General features: G+C 42.9%; 1 protein-coding gene across 4 annotated transcripts in view; it reads right to left on the bottom strand.

The window, feature by feature from the left end:
- Positions 1 to 446: 446 nt before the first annotated feature.
- The window catches only part of mvb12ba (multivesicular body subunit 12Ba), a 42,117-nt gene continuing 25,169 nt past the window's right edge, over positions 447 to 17,394 (bottom strand). For 2 of the 4 annotated variants that reach the window (XM_045693849.1, XM_045693853.1), the window contains exons 5-10: positions 16,887 to 17,016; positions 16,454 to 16,597; positions 7,371 to 7,465; positions 3,466 to 3,521; positions 2,725 to 2,784; positions 449 to 642 (exon numbers count right to left, since the gene is read on the bottom strand). In XM_045693849.1, the coding sequence (XP_045549805.1) occupies positions 556 to 642; positions 2,725 to 2,784; positions 3,466 to 3,521; positions 7,371 to 7,465; positions 16,454 to 16,597; positions 16,887 to 17,016 (572 nt within the window). In that variant the 3' untranslated portion in view covers positions 449 to 555. Of the gene's footprint in view, positions 643 to 2,724; positions 2,785 to 3,465; positions 3,522 to 7,370; positions 7,466 to 16,453; positions 16,598 to 16,886; positions 17,017 to 17,394 lie in introns of all 4 variants that reach the window. The other 2 variants (XM_014145650.2, XM_014145659.2) reach the window with 2 other exon arrangements.

The raw sequence follows: 17,394 nt of genomic DNA, 5'->3' as shown, positions 1-17,394 counted from the left end.
AGGGAGGAAGGGAGGCCGAAGGGAGAGAGGGAGACCTAGTTTCCTCTTTCGCTCTGTCTCCCTGGCTTGGTTTGTGTGGGATGGTTCTCAGTAGTAGTAGTGCGAGTCTCTCCTCCTCTCCTCCTCTCCTGCTGTAGGACTGGGGGAGGCTCAGACCTCTCTGTAGGGGAGGAGGCTCAGACCTCTCTGTAGGGGAGGAGGCTCAGACCTCTCTGTAGGGGAGGAGGCTCAGACCTCTCTGTAGGGGAGGAGGCTCAGACCTCTCTGTAGGGGAGGAGGCTCAGACCTCTCTGTAGGGGAGGAGGCTCAGACCTCTCTGTAGGGGAGGAGGCTCAGACCTCTCTGTAGGGGAGGAGGCTCAGGTCTCTGTACTCTCTGTAGGGGAGGAGGGGGAGGCTCAGATCCGTGTGGGACTGGGGGGGGACTGGGGGGCTCAGGCCTCAGAGCCCAGGGAGATCCGTGTGGGACTGGGGGGGGGGACTGGGGGGCTCAGGCCTCAGAGCCCAGGGAGATCCGTGTGGGACTGGGGGGGGGACGGGGGGGGGACTGGGGGGCTCAGGCCTCAGAGCCCAGGGAGATCCGTGTGGGACTGGGGGGCAGCCTCGCTGCTGCGCTGTGCTCCGTGCGGAAACTATACTCGTACTGAGAGAAGGTAGATGGAGAGAGATGGAAAGAAAGATATTATCAGGACTACATTACAAATAATAAAGCATATTTAGTGCATTTCTTTAACACACCTTTGAAAACTGTTAGGGCCACCCATTAGTCTCATACAGTTACCAGTCTCTGACTGGATTTTTGGTCAAAGTATTCCCCCTTGTGGCCAAGCCCAGCACAAGCCAAAACAAATTCTATCCTGCACAAAAATAGAAGGTAGTTCCCCACTGATTGATCTTGATGTCTGGAACTCAAGATCTAACTCATTTAAAACCAAACAAACGCTTATTAAAATGCTGAATTAAGAGAGAACAATAGTGTTTTGGGTTAAGAGGACTGCCAACCGTTTGTTGTAATATCTGAATGACCCCCCCCCCCCCCAAAAAAAAATATCTATTACAACAAACTGAACTAAACAATTCAACTAAGAGATTACAATCAAAGTTTTCAATGAAATGATTTCAGTTGATTTGCTGTGTGGTAAGAAACCAGGGCACTAGGCGATGATGTCACTACTAGTTGACAGATCTTCTCCATACCACAGGATTACGATTAAACAAGCAGACGTTAACGGGATTCCCACCGCACCAATTCGTGGCTTGAAAAGCAATTGCAGAGGACACACACACACACACACACACACACACACACTATGGTACAGACCTGCCAGATGAGCAAGATTCAACAAAGTATCTTGTATTGGTCTTAACCCTAAACCTTTATTTATTACCTTAATCAAGGATTAGTCTGAACTGAGACTCACCTGGTCTGATGTATTGTCTCACCTGGTCTGATCTATTGTCTCACCTGGTCTGATCTATTGTCTCAACTGAGACTCACCTGGTCTGATCTATTGTCTCACCTGGTCTGATCTATTGTCTCACCTGGTCTGATCTATTGTCTCACCAGAGCCTCACCTGGTCCGATGGGTATGTGGTTGAGACAATATTGTTTTTCTGCCATGTTCATTCGTCAACATTCCAGGTTTTAAGACATTTTTTTTTTTTTGGTATGTCTGTTCCCCTTTCCATCTCTCCCTCATCCCTATCACCAGCTTCCTCACCCCTTGTCCATCTCTCCCTCATCTCTCCCGTTGCAGCTCCCCACAGGATGAAGACGTCAACTCAAATTGTGGGCTAATCAACACTTAAAAGAGACACCAATTACTTATGTTGGCAAGTTCCTCTAGTCATTGGGGAAATGGGAGCCTAATGGCTGGAACCGACACCATCTGAAGCAATGAGGGGAGAAAAGCATGTAGCACCCGTCCCAACAAATATTATTGGCTGCTGTATATGATTACAGGATTCATTCTCATCACTGGAACATGCCTTTTAATTTACTCAATGTCTTCCCTTAATTACTGGATTTTGAATAGCATCAGCACATTAATATGCAACCCTTCGACGGGCAAACGTCACAGAGTAGAGGGCGAAATAGATCAAATACAGGCCTCTAGTGGACAGATGGAGAAACACAGAGGCACTTCACACAACATTGCGTCCTGCCATTACAACAGTAAGTGAAAATGCTGCCTTCACAAAGCACTAACCAATAAGCTATGTACCTCATCTCCATAATTATTTAACTCATTTTCTCTGGGTTCCTTCCACTCCACTGATCATGTGGATTAGACACTACGACTTATTTTGTCCCCTCGCACACTAGGTAGGGGTAACGTCTGCTCGTTTATTCTTTTAAGAGAGACATACACACCCGTGGCAATGCTCAGTGCTCTGACCCAAGAGAGGCTTGGGTGTGGTTTAATTCAGAGAGGGCTCATCTCTGCCTGAAAGGCCCCTCTAAACTCCACGTGTAAAGCCCTTTTACATAATCAACACAAGACCAGAACTGTGCTCACCTGGGCCTCTATCAAATGCTGGAACCCGTTTTTGAAGGCAGTCGATGATGTCATATGTCTCGGTGTACATGGTGTTACGAGTTTAGCCTGGTCCCCAGGCTCGGTTTGTGGAGTCTTGCCAACTCCTATGGTGTTCGGCATGACGGCACAAACAGATCTGGAACCAGGCTAATACGAGTTAGCCTGGGGTGAGACGGTGAACTCACCTCTTTCTCAATCTCCGTCAGCGACTTGATTGTGATGCCCATCAGATCCACCTGCTGCAGCTGCAATACAGATGGTCAACAGGACATGAAGTTGAATGTATGTAAGGTTAACAATACAGATGGCCGACAGGACATGAAGTTGAATGTATGTAAGGTTAACAATACAGATGGTCGACAGGACATGAAGTTGAATGTATGTAAGGTTAACAATACAGATGGCCGACAGGACATGAAGTTGAATGTATGTAAGGTTAACAATACAGATGGCCGACAGGACATGAAGTTGACAGGCTGGGCGAGCATGTTGAATGCATGTAAGGTTAACAGACTTCTCTCAGTCTGTACCTATTCTTGATCAACCAGTTTCACACACAATCTAATCAAGCTTATATCTACATCAGAGGCAAGAATATTGCCCCGTTGCATTTTGTTTTTTCACAACTATGACGGGCAGGAGTGGAGGGAGGCAGACAGACGGGGATTGTAGCCGCTGGGGCGGCAGCGTAGCCTAGTGGTTAGAGCGTTGAACCGAAAGGTTGCAAGTTCGAATCCCGAGCTGACAAGGTACAAATCTGTCGTTCTGCCCCTGAACAAGGCAGTTAACCCACTGTTCCTAGGCCGTCATTGAAAATAAGAATTTGTTCTTAACTGACTTACCTAGTTAAATAAAGGTAAAATAAAAATAAATTAAAACAGTCAAGATTACATTTTGTGAGTGAACCAACCGAAAGACAGACTCACATCATCGGAAGCGCAGGCAAACTTTTCAGAGATCATGAAAGGCACTCCATCCATTGCTGAAAGAGACAAAGAAGACTCATTACACCACAAGATACATAATGGCTGGCCTCGAGGTTAGAGCGAGGCGCTGACTACGTGAAAAATCTGTCGCTGTGCCCTTGACCAAGGCACTTAACCTCAATTTCTTCCAGGGGCGCTGTATAATGTTGACCTTGCATGTTACACCCTCAGGGAGTGAAGTATCAGGGGGAATTGGGATATTCAAAAAATACATTTCCATTAAAAACGTGTTACAGGACAAATATAAGCAGCCCCTAAATTATGTAATAATACCTAAAACCCTCTGTCAGAAGGTTCCGTCAAGGCCACTGGGTCTGTTGCCTTATTGCTAATCAACCTCCCTCAAGTCCCAATATATCTCCAAAGAAACCAAATATATACACACTTGATTCAAACTCTATATAAATAGCTCTTTAGCTCCAAGGTCAAATTCCTGGTCTTGAGGCGTGATGGCTTAGCTATAATGTGGAACCATGATGATCGTTCAATAACAAAAAACCTCGGGCCTGCATAGTTTGACCAAAGTTTCAGTTTGACCCCAGTGTATGGCTTTTGGTTCAGCCGAATGAGTACAAAACAGGGTATGTGTTTAAATTGAAGACGTCGGAGTAAAGTGTTAATTACAACCTCCCAAATGTACTATGTAGCCTTTACCACATTTAAAATGACAGGCCTTTCTGACCAACTATGTCAACGATTGCATTTGTCACACTTCCGAAATGTAAATCTTATTTAAAATCCTGTACAGATGACATGGGGTGTAGGCCAGGGGTTAGAGGTGAGGATGGGGTGAAGACAGAGAGAATTATCCAATGAAAGAGCCCAAATGCATTCAACAATCCCTTTTAAACCTGTTGACCCGTGAAAAGCTGGCACAGGTCAATTGTTAATTCGTACCGTGTTACTCCTCCAAATATAATACAAATGTAAATAAACCTCATCCAAACAAAAACAGATTTGTCCTTCAACCTCCATGTCTAGTGCCTCGTCTTTCCTAACTAACCTTAAACTCTGTAGGGCACAGAACCCACCCCCTTCAGATCAACCAAGGAGAGGAGACAAGGGAAGGCCGCTTCCTTCAAGCAGAGCATTAGAAGCTCATTAATAACTTACTTAAATAACCCGTGGAAGATCTTTTAAGGGACATTAGGATGATGAATCTTTATAAATTGTCTTTAAATGGCTTGGATTTGGAAGGCATAATTTCATCTGGCTGTAATTAGCTGGGGTATAAAGCATGGCCACACTCCTCCGTGGGATGGATGGACAGTATGTCGCTGTCTCCTCAGGCCATGTGTTGCGACGGGTAGGGTTTCAAAATTCCGCTATCTGTCCCACAATTCCACAGTTTTCCAGAAATTCGGGTTGGAAGATAACTGAAATGATGAGAGAATAAGCAAGGAATACAGAAATTCTCCAACCCAAACCAGGATTTCTGGTAAACCAGAATTTTGGGAAAGTAAGCAGAATTTTGCAACCTGAGACAGGGGGTTATGGGAGATGTAGTGAGGGCCGATGGGGCATACTGAACTGAAGGAGACCTGTAGTGGTACTACATCTACTGAACTGAAGGAGACCTGTAGTGGTACTACATCTACTGAACTGAAGGAGACCTGTAGTGGTACTACATCTACTGAACTGAAGGAGACCTGTAGTGGTACTACATCTACTGAACTGAAGGAGACCTGTAGTGGTACTACATCTACTGAACTGAAGGAGACCTGTAGTGGTACTACATCTACTGACCTGAAGGAGACCTGTAGTGGTACTACATCTACTGACCTGAAGGAGACCTGTAGTGGTACTACATCTACTGAACTGAAGGAGACCTGTAGTGGTCTATCTACTGACCTGAAGGAGACCTGTAGTGGTACTACATCTACTGAACTGAAGGAGACCTGTAGTGGTACTACATCTACTGAACTGAAGGAGACCTGTAGTGGTACTACATCTACTGAACTGAAGGAGACCTGTAGTGGTACTACATCTACTGAACTGAAGGAGACCTGTAGTGGTACTACATCTACTGAACTGAAGGAGACCTGTAGTGGTACTACATCTACTGAACTGAAGGAGACCTGTAGTGATACTACATCTACTGAACTGAAGGAGACCTGTAGTGGTACTACATCTACTGACCTGAAGGTGACAGGGACCACATCTGGGTTGTGTCATGTAGCTTGTTGACTACTTGTGCTCTTTGACTAATAAAGTGTAAAACCAAGAGGAGGATTTGAGACCCAGAGTTGGGGATGTGTTTGGATAAGAAGCATAGAGCCCATGGTGCTTCAAATGTATACTTTTTACTATGTCATTTGTTTTTATTTCTCCATTCTAATGATCCCAAATATCTGGATGGATTTGACTGAAAACCTCAACTGTCAAAAGGCCATCCTTTTCACTGTATTAATAGTGAACTAAAACTTGGGTGTCGATAGGATGAAATTCAATTTAAAAAAAATAGCAAAAAATAAATGGGAGGAAATGAAAAGTAGAAGAAAAGTCCTTTCCATAATCAGTGAGCCAGACGTCATCTGGAACTATTAAGCCTATTCCACACACAGAGCGACGAGGGGGTGTGGGGGAGGGATCAATCGTCTGAGCGTATTAATAAAATATCCTAAATTACACAAGTCATAAATCCTGGGGAAAATGAAGCGCACCCTCGCCTGTCACTGCTATTTTAGCTTTAGAGACGTCACCAAGAGTGGGGTGAGCGCTCGATAAGGCTGAACGGCAAAGAGATTAATATGTAAATTACATTGAGCATTTTACAAGCCTCGAATACCCTTCCCCTTCCTCCCCTCAAAAGACAACTTCTGTCTGAGGCTTTTCCGCTTCTCATTGTACCCCCACCCACCCACCCCGCCACCACCCACCTCATGTTTAATTCATTCGGGGACTCACCTGTCAGTTTCAGCCTCTAATGCTGCAGGGGGTGTCATTATTGCGACCTCCGTCAAGGAGCTAGCGTAGGTTTTAATTGGAAAGCGCCGCTGAGTTCTCGGAGCTACAATTATTAGGGGCAAATTAAAAAAAAAAAGGGCAGGTGCAGCTCCTTAAAATGGCTGATATCTGATATTTGTTTCAGCGGATATCAAAAAGGGTACCGTCGCCGGCATCTGACTGACGGTTTTTGTCTCGTCTTAATTGGTTACTAGACTTCTCTCCCGACTGACATCGTGGCCGTTCAAACAACGTGGGAGTAATGAAAGCGATCCGTCGAAGCGAACTGATGTCTACTGCAGTGTTGATGAGTGGGGCGGTCATGTTGGTTTCGCAGCCTTTCCCAACTGTGTAGGGGTCACCCGGAGTTGATAGAACAGAAGGAAAACTTTTGGGTAAAGCACAAAATGTCCTGCTTTACCCAAAGGGTTTCCTACACTCAACTCCAGGAGATATTTCCTGTGTCAGTGTTGTGTCTACTCCAGCATTAGTTTTGTTTATTTTGATGTGCCAATGATAGAGTACAAAGAAACCCCTATTAGATTGTACTGGGAGTGGTAATGCATAGCTCATTAAGTGAAAATTACATGTAAAATAGAGTAAGAGAGAGTATGGAAGAAATTGAGTCGCCCAGTACCAGGGGGGGTCCATCTCTCTGGCTCACCACACGATGTCTCTCTTTGAATTCGTAACATATCTATCTCACTACATCCGAAGCCCTGGACTCCTTGAGGGGTAGCTACCACAAGTGACTTCAGAGTAAACTGAGGGATAACACTAAATTCAAATGAATATTATGCAATGGGTGAAAAAAAAAAACACACAAAAACATTGAATATATGCATATTCCAAAAGATTTTTGCTATTGGGACAGGGAAGAAACGTAGACAGTAGCTCACCTGATATGGCATACAGGTTGGAGTTCTGGTGTTCAAAATCTGGTCTAGTAGTAGTTTGCCTTTTGAAACTGGCAGGGAGTGTCATGGATATATGTCTGTAGGGGACAAACAGAATTAAAAAAAAAAGCCATGTTTAGTTATCAATGTATCATAAAAAAAAATGATATATAGAATGTTACATGTACCATGATTTCTTATCTTGTACAAGCTTCCACATCAAGAAACAACGTGTAATTTTAATCTAGCCAGGGGAAAACGGCCCACAAGAAACTTCTCAATCTCTAATAAAGCTTTCATCAATTTAGTTAAGAATTAAAAAAAAAAAACAGTCCTAAATTGAAAGTTTATACTATGAAATCTAGAAGAATATTCAAAGTATTTTGATGTCAAAGATTTTACAGATAAAAATCAGTTAGAAGCGATTGATACCAAAACAAGACCTCGAGACTTCCTCGTTGCCCCAAAACAGTCAGCGATATTTACAAACAGACAGTCTGGTTCTCGGGTTTATTCTGCCATGATGGGGGTCGACCTTTTAACATCATCAATTCCATCAGCGTGTGGACATGCTCCTCTCAGACAGGACAGCGGAGGATTATTATTATTTATTTTTAAAAGGTTGACGACAATCGTCAATCTAGGCATTGGCCACGGACAGCTTTAATGAAGATCTCCTTTCCAGCTCATCTCAAAAGGTTGACTGAGGAAGTGGAGGGGAATTATGTCGGTGATAGGATTCCGACGGCGGTGTGATATTTCACAAACTCAGATTGACCTGACAGATATTGTTTGGGTGCTCTTTCTGAGTATGCCTGCCTTTGGCCGCACTAGACCAAACATCCATTAATATCCAGAAATGAATACAGTAAATAAGCTGCTTTTGAGAGAACTACTCTCTCGGCCAGAACGACCAGCGTACTCAGGAGTTGCGTCTAGAGTCAAATCAGAAACAAGAACAGTCGCTTTTAATGAAAAGCTTTTGAATACTGTATAGCAGGGCTCTCCAACCCTGTTCCCAGAGAGCTACCCTCATGTAGGGTTTCGCTCCAACCCCCCAGCTGAAACTAACCTGATTCAGTTTATCAACCAGTTCATTATTAGAATCAGGTGTGCTAGATTAGAGATGGAACGAACACCTACAGGTCTCGGTTTCCCGATAGCGATGGAATTTATAAGCTTACAAGTGTTTTAACGATGCATCTTTCCTACAATGGCTTTCCTAAAACACCACGCAGTGAGAACGTTCGCTAAGTGCGTTGGAGCATAGTGTCGATACTGACAGGATCGAAAGGCAGCACTGTTCTCGGATCAGATTTCGCCATTCAAATCTTACCTTGACATTTATAATTATAATAATTACAGCCAGCCTGCAATTAGCAAAACAGAACTCAATTGAATGAACAAGAAATGTATTTAAATATTTAATTATATTAGGCCTATACTGTAGCCTATTTATCTTGAAAAAAACAGCCTTTTTTCCCCCTCCTTCACTTGTTTGTAACAAAACAGCAAAGACATTGGTAACTTTGTATTTGTAGTCAACTTCACTGTGAAATTATCGGTGGTCACAGAGAGACAGATTGATTCTATGTTTAGTGGAGATCTTCTGTGTATAAAGTGACGCAGTAGGTACAAAAAACGAATCAAACGAAGCACTTAGCTGTTTGAGTGGTCTGAGGAAATTAGTAAAATAAGTGTTTCAGTGCAAATTTGGTAACGATGGTTTTTGGGTAAACAGCTCAGAGATGTAACGATACTCCTGTGAAGGTTCTTACGACGAACTTAGCCTTAAGATGCCTTTTGGAAACCGGGCCCTGGATGGTACGGTAGCTCCCCTGGAACAGGGTTCGAGAACCCTGCTGCAGAGACACTTCACAGGCAAGATGTTACACTAACAAGCATCCATGGTCCTTCTGTGGCTGTCAAACTTTTCTCAAATGAAAAACGGTATTTATTAAACTCAGAAAATCAGCCACATCTCAGAGAAGCTCCAAGGCTTTAGACTGGTGACTCAATTGACATATAGGCAATAAGTTACTCAGTAAACAAAGCACAGAAAAACTGACTGCGGTGGTTAGGGATTGGATTACAGTGTCCATGAGTTTGGAATCCAATTTATCATCGTTGTGGGGAACAAGATGCCACTCCTCTTGTTTCTCTGCCGAGGTTCTGACTGCGGTGTGCTGAAATTCTTTAGTAAATTACAGAAGAGAACATTGTGGGGCGGCAAAGGGACTGAAACAATTATGCATCGTAACAATCCAGTCTTTTGGAGCGAATTTAAGTAATTTTGTCAGGCACACAGAAAAGAAAATATGTTTTAACCTTCGCTACCACTTTGTAAGTATGTTGGAGCCAGTGCTGGGGTCAACTAGTAATTCAACTCCATTTTGCACTAGCTTGGTGGTCATTGAACTAAATTAAAATCTAGGTAGTGTTTACAGTAGTTAATTACTTTTTTTGCAATGCAGTGGTGTAGCTAACTACTGGAACTCCAGCACTTTTTCCCCCACTACAGCCTAATTCTCACTTAAAAACATTGTTTTTGTTTTTAATTACACATTCTGTTAACATCTGACATTTCAGATATACATACAGTGCATTTGGGAAGTTTTCAGACCCCTTGACATTTTCCACATTTTGTCACGTTACAGCCTTATTCTAAAATTAATTAAATAGTTCCCCCCATCAATCTACACACAATAATGATAAAGCAAAAACAGGTTTATAAATGTAATATATATAAAAATCACAATAGCGTAAGTATTCAGACCCTTTACTCAGTACTTGAAGCACCTTTGGCAGCGATTACAGCCTAGAGTCTTCTTGGAAATGATACTACAAAGCTTGGCACATCTGTATTTGGGGAGTTTCTCCCATTCTTCTCTGCAGATCCTCTCAAGCTCTGTCAGGTTGGATGGGAGCGTTGCTGCAGAGATGTTCATTCGGGTTCAAGTTGGGGCTCTGGCTGGGCCACTCAATGACATTCAGAGACTTATCCCAAAAGCCACTCCTGCACTGTCTTGGCTGTGTGCTTAGGGTCGTTGTCCTGTTGGAAGGTGAACTGAGTGTCCTGAGTGCTCTGGAGCAGGTTTTCATCATGGAGCTCTCTGTACTTTGCTCTGTTAATCTTTGCCTCGATCCTGACTAGTCTCCCAGTCCCTGAAAAACACCCCCACAGCATGATGCTGCCACCACCATGCTTCACCGTAGGGATGGTGCCAGCTTTCCTTCAGACGTGACGCTTGGCATTCAGGCCAAAGAGTTCAATCTTGGTTTCATCAGACCAGAGAATCTTGTTTCTCATGGTCAGAGTCCTTTAGGTGCCTTTTGGCAAACTCCAAGCAGGCTGACAATTGCCTTTTACTGAGGAGTGGCTTCCGTCTGGCCACTCTACCATAAAGGCCTGATTGGTGGAGTGCTGCAGAGATGGTTGTCCTTCTGGAAGGTTCTCCCATCTCCACAGAGGAACTCTGGAGCTCTGTCAGAGTGACCATCAGGTTCTTGGTCACTACAGACCCGAACCGGGTCTGTAGTGACGTCTCACGCACTGCGATGCAGTGCCTTAGACCATGCACACACACACTGGCAAAGATGTTCAGCAGGCAGGCAGATGCCTTGAAAAACTTGAAAAAAACATTCTCCCCCTCCGAAACATAGCTGTAGCCTACTGATGTTACAAGTGTGAATCAGAAGATGGGGAGAGAGAATTTTAATTAAAGAATGGATGAACTTTTCCAAATGTTAGTTAGGGATACTTTAGTTCACATTGGATTTATTAACTACAAAAAGCTAGACGTGTTTTTAATTCTGGTGACGCTCTGCGCACACACAAGCTTTGTTAGCTAACTCAAGTTCAAAGACATTGAAAGTTCCTCCATAGAAGCCGTACCTCCGTAGGTATAATTCTGTGAGCCTAATTCAGATAATGCATGTCATCACAAGATGCCCAATGCTCCTCCACCCTCTTTCGCCACCTGCAAAGTTTCAGTTGCATCTCGACGCCTGACACTTGTCTTCCCATCAAGCATGTAAACAACTCGCTGAGCTTTAGCCTGCCTGCTCCATAGCAAGCTGCTCTACCCGCACTGCATGATTGGTTAACTTCTTTGGGATAGGGGGCGGTATTGACGTCCGGATGAAAAGTGTGCCCAAAGTAAACTGCCTGCTACTCAGGCCCAGAAGCTAGGATATGCATATAATTGGTAGATTTGGATAGAAAACACAAAAGTTTCTAAAACCGTTAAAATAATGTCTGAGTATAACAGAACTGAAATGGCAGGCAAAACCCAGCGGACAAACCCCCCCCCAAAACAAAAACAGCCTACCACTGTTTTCAATGGCAATCACTTTTATTATAAGGTGAAATCCTCCCAGATTGCAGTTCCCAGAGCTTCCACTAGATGTCAACAGTCTTTAGAAAGAGTTTCATGCTGGTTTTTGGAAAAATGAGCCAGAAATTATAGTTTTTCTAGGTGGCTCCCATTTTGGCTGTAGTGTTTCCAAGCGCGTGGAAGAGAGCGCATTCTTTGGTATTTTTCTCTGGTATAGACAACGCTTCTCCGTCTTAAATTTTATCGTTTATTTACGTATTAGGGTACCTAAGGTTTGACTATAAACGTTGTTTGACTTGTTTGTAAAAGTTTATTAGTAACGTTTGGGATTCATTTTGAATGCATTTTGATGGAGGGAAACTGGGTGGATTATTGACTGAAGCACTCCAGCTAAACTGAGTTTTTATGGATATAAAGAAGGACATTATCAAACAAAAGGACCATTTGTGATGCATCTGGGACCTTTTGGAGAGCCAACAGAAGAAGATCAAAGGTAAGGCATTTATTATATCGCTATTTCTGACTTTCGTGGCGCACCTGCCTGGCTGAAATATGTTTTCATGCTTTTGTATGCGGGGCACTGTCGTCAGATAATCGCATGGTGTGCTTTCGCCGTAAAGCCTTTTTGAAATCTGACACAGTGGCTGGATTAACAAGAAGTTAAGCTTTATTTTGATGTATTACACTTCTGATTTTATGAAAGTTAAATATTTATAATTCTGTCGTTTGAATTTCGCACTCTGCAATTTCACCGGATATTAATGTAGAGCTAAATGTATTTTATTTTTTTAGATTTCAAAGCTTTTAAAGGGAACAAAGGACTTCGAACTGGTTCAGAACTAAATGATTGGTTCCAACCCCTGGAGAGAAGAGGGCTGAAAGAAAAGGGGGACAGACTCTGGGAGAGGAAGCAGCTTCCTGTCTCTTTAAAAATTGCTGGAAAGCATTGCACAAAAACGCATTTAATTTGTCTTTCACAGGTAAAGTATACTTAAGCAATAAGGCCCGAGGAGGTGTGGTATATGACCAATACATCATAGCTAAGGGCTGTTCTTATGCAACATGGAGTACCTGGATACAGCCCTTAGCCGTGGTATATTGGTTATATACAACAAACCCGAGGTGCCTTATTGCTATTAAACTGGTTACCAACATATAATTATAACAGTAAACAAGTAGTTTTGCAACATACCCATGATATATTGTCTCACGTCTTTCAAGCAATAAGCATTCAGGGCTCTAACTACCTAGTTTATAAATGCTACCAACTTTGTCGCTTAGGATAACGATCCTAACGATCCTGAATCCAGCCCCCACAAATACACAACACTGTTGTTGGCAGCAGTAGGAGGCTACGCTGCCTGTGCCGCTCACTCCAGTGCTTAATGCATACAGAGCATCCATCCAGTCCAGTGGAATTACACGCTAGCCTGGCTGGGGTAGCGCTGCTAGTCCAGTGGAGCATTGTCCGAGAGCAACAGTGTGAGAGGAATCCCAATGGTCTCTATGTGTTCCTGTGGTTAACTTCTTATGGCTTGAGGGAGCTATTTTCACATCCGGATGAAAAGTGCGCCCAAAGTATACTGCCTGCTATTCAGACCCAGAAGCTAGGATATGTTTATAATTGGTAGATTTGGATAGAAAACACTAAGGTTTCTAAAACTGTTTGAATGATGTCTGAGTATAACAGAACTTATTTGGCAGGCGAAACCCCGAGGACAAACCATCCAGGATTTTTATTTATTTAAGGTCACTCTTTTCAATGGGTTTTCATTGAGAATCCATAATTCTAAGGGAGTTGCCTGCAGTTCCTATCGCTTCCACTGGATGTCAACAGTCTTTAGAAATTGGTTGATGTTTTTCCTTTGAGTAATGAAGAAGTAACCCTGTTCAGAATGAGGCTCGATGGAAGTGTACTCTTTGATAGAGGCGCGTGACCTGAAAAGCACTCTCCACTTTGTTTTCCTCCGGTATCGAACGCAGTTTATCCCGTCTTAAATGTTATCGATTATTTACGTAAAAAAAAATACCTAAAGTTGTATTAGGAAAGTTGTTTGAAATTGAAATGTTTGGACAAAGATTACAGGTAACTTGAGATATTTTGTAGTCATGTTGCGCGAGTTGGAACTGGTGTTTTTCTGGATCAAACGCGCCAAATAAATGGACATTTTGGATGTATAACGACGGAATTAATCGAACAAAAATAACCATTTGTGATGTTTATGGGACATATTGGAGTGCCAACAGAAGAAGCTCGTCAAAGGCAAGAATTATATCGTTATTTCTGAGTTTTGTGTCGCGCCTAGCGGGATGAAATATGATTGTCTGTGTTGTTTGATGGGGTGCTGTCCTCACATAATAGCATTGTTTGCTTTCGCTGTAAAGCCTTTTTGATAGTAAACTTTATTGGTATGATAATACACAAAACAACAGTGCAAAGCCATTGTTGAAAATAATTATACTAAACTATTTTAACTTGATTAACTTAGAGAAAGGCATAAAAAAAAAAGAAGTTAAGATTTCAAGTGTACATTGTTTTTCATTAAATGTGGAGCTTTGTTACAATAACAGGTTCCATCTAAACCATTAGGGCCTGGTTCAGACATTTCAGCACTACTAACAATGCTGGCCCTTTCTCTCTTTGAGGGTTTGATGTCGACACTAAACCACCCTCAGAGAGATCAACTCCAGTGGTTAACCATTGTTAGAGAGAACCACCAGGACGAGTCCTGATGGCAGTCCGGAGAAAACCACCAGGACGAGTCCTGATGGCAGTCCGGAGAAAACCACCAAGACGAGTCCTGATGGCAGTCCGGAGAAAACCACCAAGACGAGTCCTGATGGCAGTCCGGAGAAAACCACCAAGACGAGTCCTGATGGCAGTCCGGAGAAAACCACCAAGACGAGTCCTGATGGCAGTCCGGAGAAAACCACCAAGACGAGTCCTGATGGCAGTCCGGAGAAAACCACCAAGACGAGTCCTGATGGCAGTCCGGAGAAAACCACCAAGACGAGTCCTGATGGCAGTCCGGAGAAAACCACCAAGACGAGTCCTGATGGCAGTCCGGAGAAGATAAGTGTACACCTCAGATGTGAGGAAAGCTCACTATTCTCTCTGCAGGCTAGTGTTCCTCTCCTTCTCTTGCAGAAGCATATAGATACAGTTTCCCTTTGTTTTACTCTTTAGCCACAGGCTACAGTCAGTTCATCTTCGCATTCTCTTTAGTAAACGCCTATTCTTTAACCTGTTAGGGCTAGGGGGCAGTATTGACACGGCTGGATAAAAAAACATACCCGATTTAATCTGGTTACCACTCCTACCCAGTAACTAGAATATGCATATACTTATTACATATGGATAGAAAACACCCTAAATTTTCTAAAACTGTTTGAATGGTGTCTGTGAGTATAACAGAACTCATTTGGCAGGCAAAACCCTGAGACATTTTCTGACAGGAAGTGGATACCTGATGTGTTGTATTACCTTTAAACCTATCCCATTGAAAAACACAGGGGCTGAGGAATATTTTGGCACTTCCTATTGCTTCCACTAGATGTCACCAGCCTTTACAAAGTGTTTTGAGTCTTCTGGAGGGAGATCTGACCGAACAAGAGCCATGGAACGATGATGGCCCATTAGACACCTGGCGCGCGAGTTCATGTTGGGTACCCTCGTTCCAATACGTTATAAAAGAGTATGCATTCGTCCACCTTGAATATTATTCATGTTCTGGTTAAAAAAGGCCCTAATGATTTATGCTATACAACGTTTGACATGTTTGAACGAACGTAAATATATTTTTTTCCCCTCGTTCATGACGAGAAGTCCGGCTGGCTTAGATCATGTGCTAACAAGACGGAGATTTTTGGACATAAATGATGAGCTTTTTTGAACAAAACTACATTCGTTATGGACCTGTGATACCTGGAAGTGACATCTGATGAAGAGAATCAAAGGTAATGGATTATTTACATAGTATTTTCGATTTTAGATCTCCCCAACATGACGTCTAGTCTGTATCGCAACGCGTATTTTTCTGGGCGCAGTGCTCAGATTATTGCAAAGTGTGAATTCCCAGTAAGGTTATTTTTAAATCTGGCAAGTTGATTGCGTTCAAGAGATGTAAATCTATAATTCTTTAAATGACAATATAATATTTTACCAATGTTTTCTAATTTTAATTATTTAATTTGTGACGCTGACTTGACTGCCGGTTATTGGAGGGAAACGATTTCCTCAACATCAATGCCATAGTAAAACGCTGTTTTTGGATATAAATATGAACTTGATAGAACTAAAAATGCATGCATTGTCTAACATAATGTCCTAGGAGTGTCATCTGATGGAGATTGTAAAAGGTTAGTGCATCATTTTAGCTGGTTTTATGGTTTTGGTGACCCTGTCTTTGACTTGACAAAACATTACACACAACTCTTGTAAATGTACTGTCCTAACATACTCTAAATTTATGCTTTCGCCGTAAAACCTTTTTGAAATCGTAAAACGTGGTTAGATTAAGGAGATGTTTATCTTACAAAGGGTGTAAAATAGTTGTATGTTTGAAAAATTTGAATTTTGACATTTATTTGGATTCAAATTTGCCGCTCTTGAAATGCACCTGCTGTTGATGGAGTGCACCACGGGTGGCACGCTAGCGTCCCACCTAGCCCATAGAGGTTAACTGACTTGCCTAGTTAAATAAAAAGGTCAAATAAATAAAATGAGAGAATATAGAAAATGTAGCATACTTGGGCAGGGGGGCTGCTGGGGTTGGTGTGGTGTTGGCCGTCGAGTTGACGTTCTGGATGTTATTGGTGGTTGGAGTTGGCGAAGATTCCTGGGCACGCGGGACCTTACCCATGCGATACCAGATCCCCATGTTGTTGAGCTCTCTGGAACACAACCACAGCCTCTTTTAGCATCGTCATCCATTTCCCTGCATACAGTCACACCACGTAGGCTGACTAGAAGTACAACATTCTGACGACTCAAAATGGTGCCCGTTCACCTCAATTCATAACCTGTTGAAGGAACTCAAATTGTGTGAAACCCCAATTTCCCCTCCCATTTTACAAGTAAAAAACTAAACCCATTTCCTGGTGGCTGGCTTATTCATTCAGAAAAACACTAGCTCTATGATGTCTAAAGGCAGGGCATGTTAATAACATCACAGCTGCTAACCCTATGAAGGTGTACTGCGGTGGGGCCTGCTTGGACCTGCCCAGGATTCTGATGTCACAGATGGCTGCCTCTGTGGAGTCCCGCGGGATGAACTTGATACAGAGCCTCCTCTTCCGGAAGGCCTGTTCCTCTGTGTGTGGCCAGCAGACAGAGAGACAGACAAAAAAAGAGACAGACAGCCAGACAAAGAGGAAGCAGGAGGGTGACAGACAAAGAGAAGAGAAAATACAGAGAAAAGGGGAAAAGAGAACGCAGAGAGAGAAAAGAGGAGAGAGAAAAGAGGAGAGAAGAGAGAGAGTCAGTGCACTGTCTCTGATCATGTTACAGTCTATAAATAATAAAAACTAACCATGTAACCAGTATCCTACCTCCCAGAGTCCACAAAGTCTGACTCATAAAAACATCTGATTTGCTTTTCACATTTGTAGGCAAATTTGAAAAAAAAGAAAATAAATCACATGCTGTCATGTAGCACTGACTACCTCGATGGTTAGTCAGAGAGGCTTAT

This window comes from Salmo salar, chromosome ssa01, assembly GCF_905237065.1.
Source record: "Salmo salar chromosome ssa01, Ssal_v3.1, whole genome shotgun sequence".
Taxonomy (NCBI): domain Eukaryota; kingdom Metazoa; phylum Chordata; class Actinopteri; order Salmoniformes; family Salmonidae; genus Salmo; species Salmo salar.
The sequence above is the reverse complement of the archived record's forward strand: the minus strand, read 5'-3'. Positions and strand labels throughout refer to the sequence as shown.